The 2,403-nt window shown below is 43.9% G+C and overlaps 1 protein-coding gene across 1 annotated transcript; it reads right to left on the minus strand.

The window, feature by feature from the left end:
• Window positions 1-349: 349 nt before the first annotated feature.
• On the minus strand, window positions 350-860 carry LOC127207902 (60S ribosomal protein L23a-like). The gene is made up of 2 exons (XM_051167269.1): window positions 780-860; window positions 350-631 (listed from the first exon to the last, which is right to left on the minus strand). Exons 1-2 carry the CDS (start codon window positions 858-860, stop codon window positions 350-352), a joined length of 363 nt encoding a protein of 120 aa, XP_051023226.1.
• Between the last annotated feature and the right edge of the window lie 1,543 nt (window positions 861-2,403).

A 2,403-nucleotide genomic window follows, 5' to 3' on the forward strand; every position in this document is an offset into this window, starting at 1 on the left:
AGGACCAAAACACGTCATATATGAAATTCTCAAGGAATAAACAAAAGTATGTATATTTTATGGCTTACATTTCTTTTTAAAAATTTATTTATTTTAATTTTATGTGCATTGGTGTTTTGCCTGCATGTATGTCTGTACGAGGGTGTCGGATCTTGGAGTTATAGACAGTTGTGAGCTGCCATGTAGGTGCTGGGAACTGAACCTGGGTCCTTTGGAAGGGCAGTCAGTGCTCTTAACCGCTGGGCCATCTCTCCAGCCCCAACATTTCTTTTTTTTTTAATCACTAGTTCTTTTTTTTATGGTGAAAAAAGTGTGTGTTTAGAATTAGAATTAGTTAGCTGGACTCAGTTTAGATGATCCCAATCTTGTTGGCAACATCCAGAGCATCATAATTAGGAGCCAGCCGAGCACCCGCCTTCTTCTCTCCGCCAGGCCGTATCAGGGCATTGGCTTTGGCCACATCAATGGCATAGAGTTTCTTCACAGCCTGTTTGAGCTGGTGCTTGTTAGCCTTGACATCCACAGTGAACACTACTGTGTTGTTATCTCCTATTTTCTTCATGGCTGACTTGGTGCTCAGGGGGAATTTGATGACGGCATCGTGGTCAAGCTTGTTTCTCCTGGGCTGCCTCTGGAGATGCAGGGACTTGGGCCGCCGGAAGGTGGGTGACGTGCGGATCTTCTTCTTCTTCTTCTTCTTCTTCTTCTTCTTCTTCTTCTTCTTCTTCTTCTTCTTCTTCTTCTTCTTCTTCTTGTGGCTGTGGACGCCTATTCAGCACTGCCTTCTTAGCTTTCAAGGCCTTCGCTTTGGCTTCGGCTTTGGGAGAGGCAGGAGCTTCCTTTTTCGCTTTCAGTGCCATCTTGGTGAAAAAGCTATCACTGGTTCTTTGAGAAGTCCCCGCAGTGTTTTGATCCTATTCGTTCCCCAATTCTCCTCCATCCACAGTCCTTCCTCACCCACCCAGACTTATGTCCATTAAACAAACTATTTCCCTAAATTTTTCTTTATAGAAGTTTCAATTTTTTTTTAATCAATTCTTTGAAGTCTCAGGGTCTTGTCTTTAGCCTACCAATACAGCTTCGAGTTGCATTTACTTTATGGCTCTAAAGATGTTGAACATAATTTCATGGATTTATTGACCATTTGTATTTCTTTTTGGGAAATGTTGGTTCAGTTAATTTGCCATTTTTAAACATTGGCTTGCTTGTTCTTTCGGTGTTTCATTCTTGAGTTCTTTACTCTGGTTATCTGTCTCTTCACTCTGTTAACTGATTCCTTCACTATAAGCAGCACTTTAAATTGATGCCATCAAGTCTATCGATTATCACTATGATTTCTAGTGTGCTTAGAGATCTATTCAGGATGCTATGGCCAATGTGTCTTAACATGAGCCGAGCACAGGGCATTGCTTACAAGAACGCTGACAAAACAAAGACAGTGGTACTCCTAAAAGCCCACCCGCCACCTGGGTGACAAGTCACAAAACCCAGACTCTCAAAGTTCGCTGCATGGCTTACAGACAGCCCAACAGGTCAAAGAGTCTCTCAAGCAGCTCCCACTGGTCTGATTAAAAGCCTTTTTAGTTTATATAACTTTGATGATGGAAGGGGTTTTGCATATGGCTGGTTTTAGGGACTTCCTTAGTGGCCCTCCCTCTAGAACTTCATGACTCTTCTGAAGCTTCTCTCCAGAACGGAGTCTTTCAACTTAACTCACAGAAAGCCACTTCACCATGGTCTCACCTCCCAGGACAGCAATGTGTACCATTAAGGCTCCATGCCACCTGTTTGACACCACATTTGTCATGGAGCAGGGCACTCCACCCTCAGACCTGGTCCTCTTCTTAGTAATCATCAGGTATAATGACAGGTGCACATCCTTGGTGATGGTGTCTGACTGGGGACCTCCATGGAAGAGCATCTGTTTATCTGATCCATGCCATAGTTGGGTATGGCCTTTCTTTGTACGAGCATGGATAACCTCAGGGCCTCTGTGGTAAGGACCTGTGGTTAGGTATAGCATTATATTGCGTGTCAGTCTGTCTTGTGTCCTGGGACCTGAGCTCTTGGCTGCTGTGACTGTAAGGAGACACAGGAAATGTAAAGTTTCTTCAAGGGGTCTCAGTTTATTGCTTTAGATCTGCTCTTAGGGCTGTACTTATAGAAACCCCCAAACCACAAGTCAGCCCCATAAAGCTACTGGTTCAACCTGTTTCTTTATTTTCTTCCTTTCTATCTATTTATCTTTCTTTCTCTTTTGGTTTGGTTTTTTGAGACAGGGTTTCTCTGTGTAGCCTTGGATGCCCTGGAACTTGCTCTGTAGATCAGGCTGGCCTTGAACTCACAGAAATCCTCCTGCCTCTGCCTCCTGAGTGCTGGGATTAAAGGTGTGCGCCACCACCG

Source organism: Acomys russatus, chromosome 25 (genome assembly GCF_903995435.1).
Source record: "Acomys russatus chromosome 25, mAcoRus1.1, whole genome shotgun sequence".
Classification (NCBI taxonomy): domain Eukaryota; kingdom Metazoa; phylum Chordata; class Mammalia; order Rodentia; family Muridae; genus Acomys; species Acomys russatus.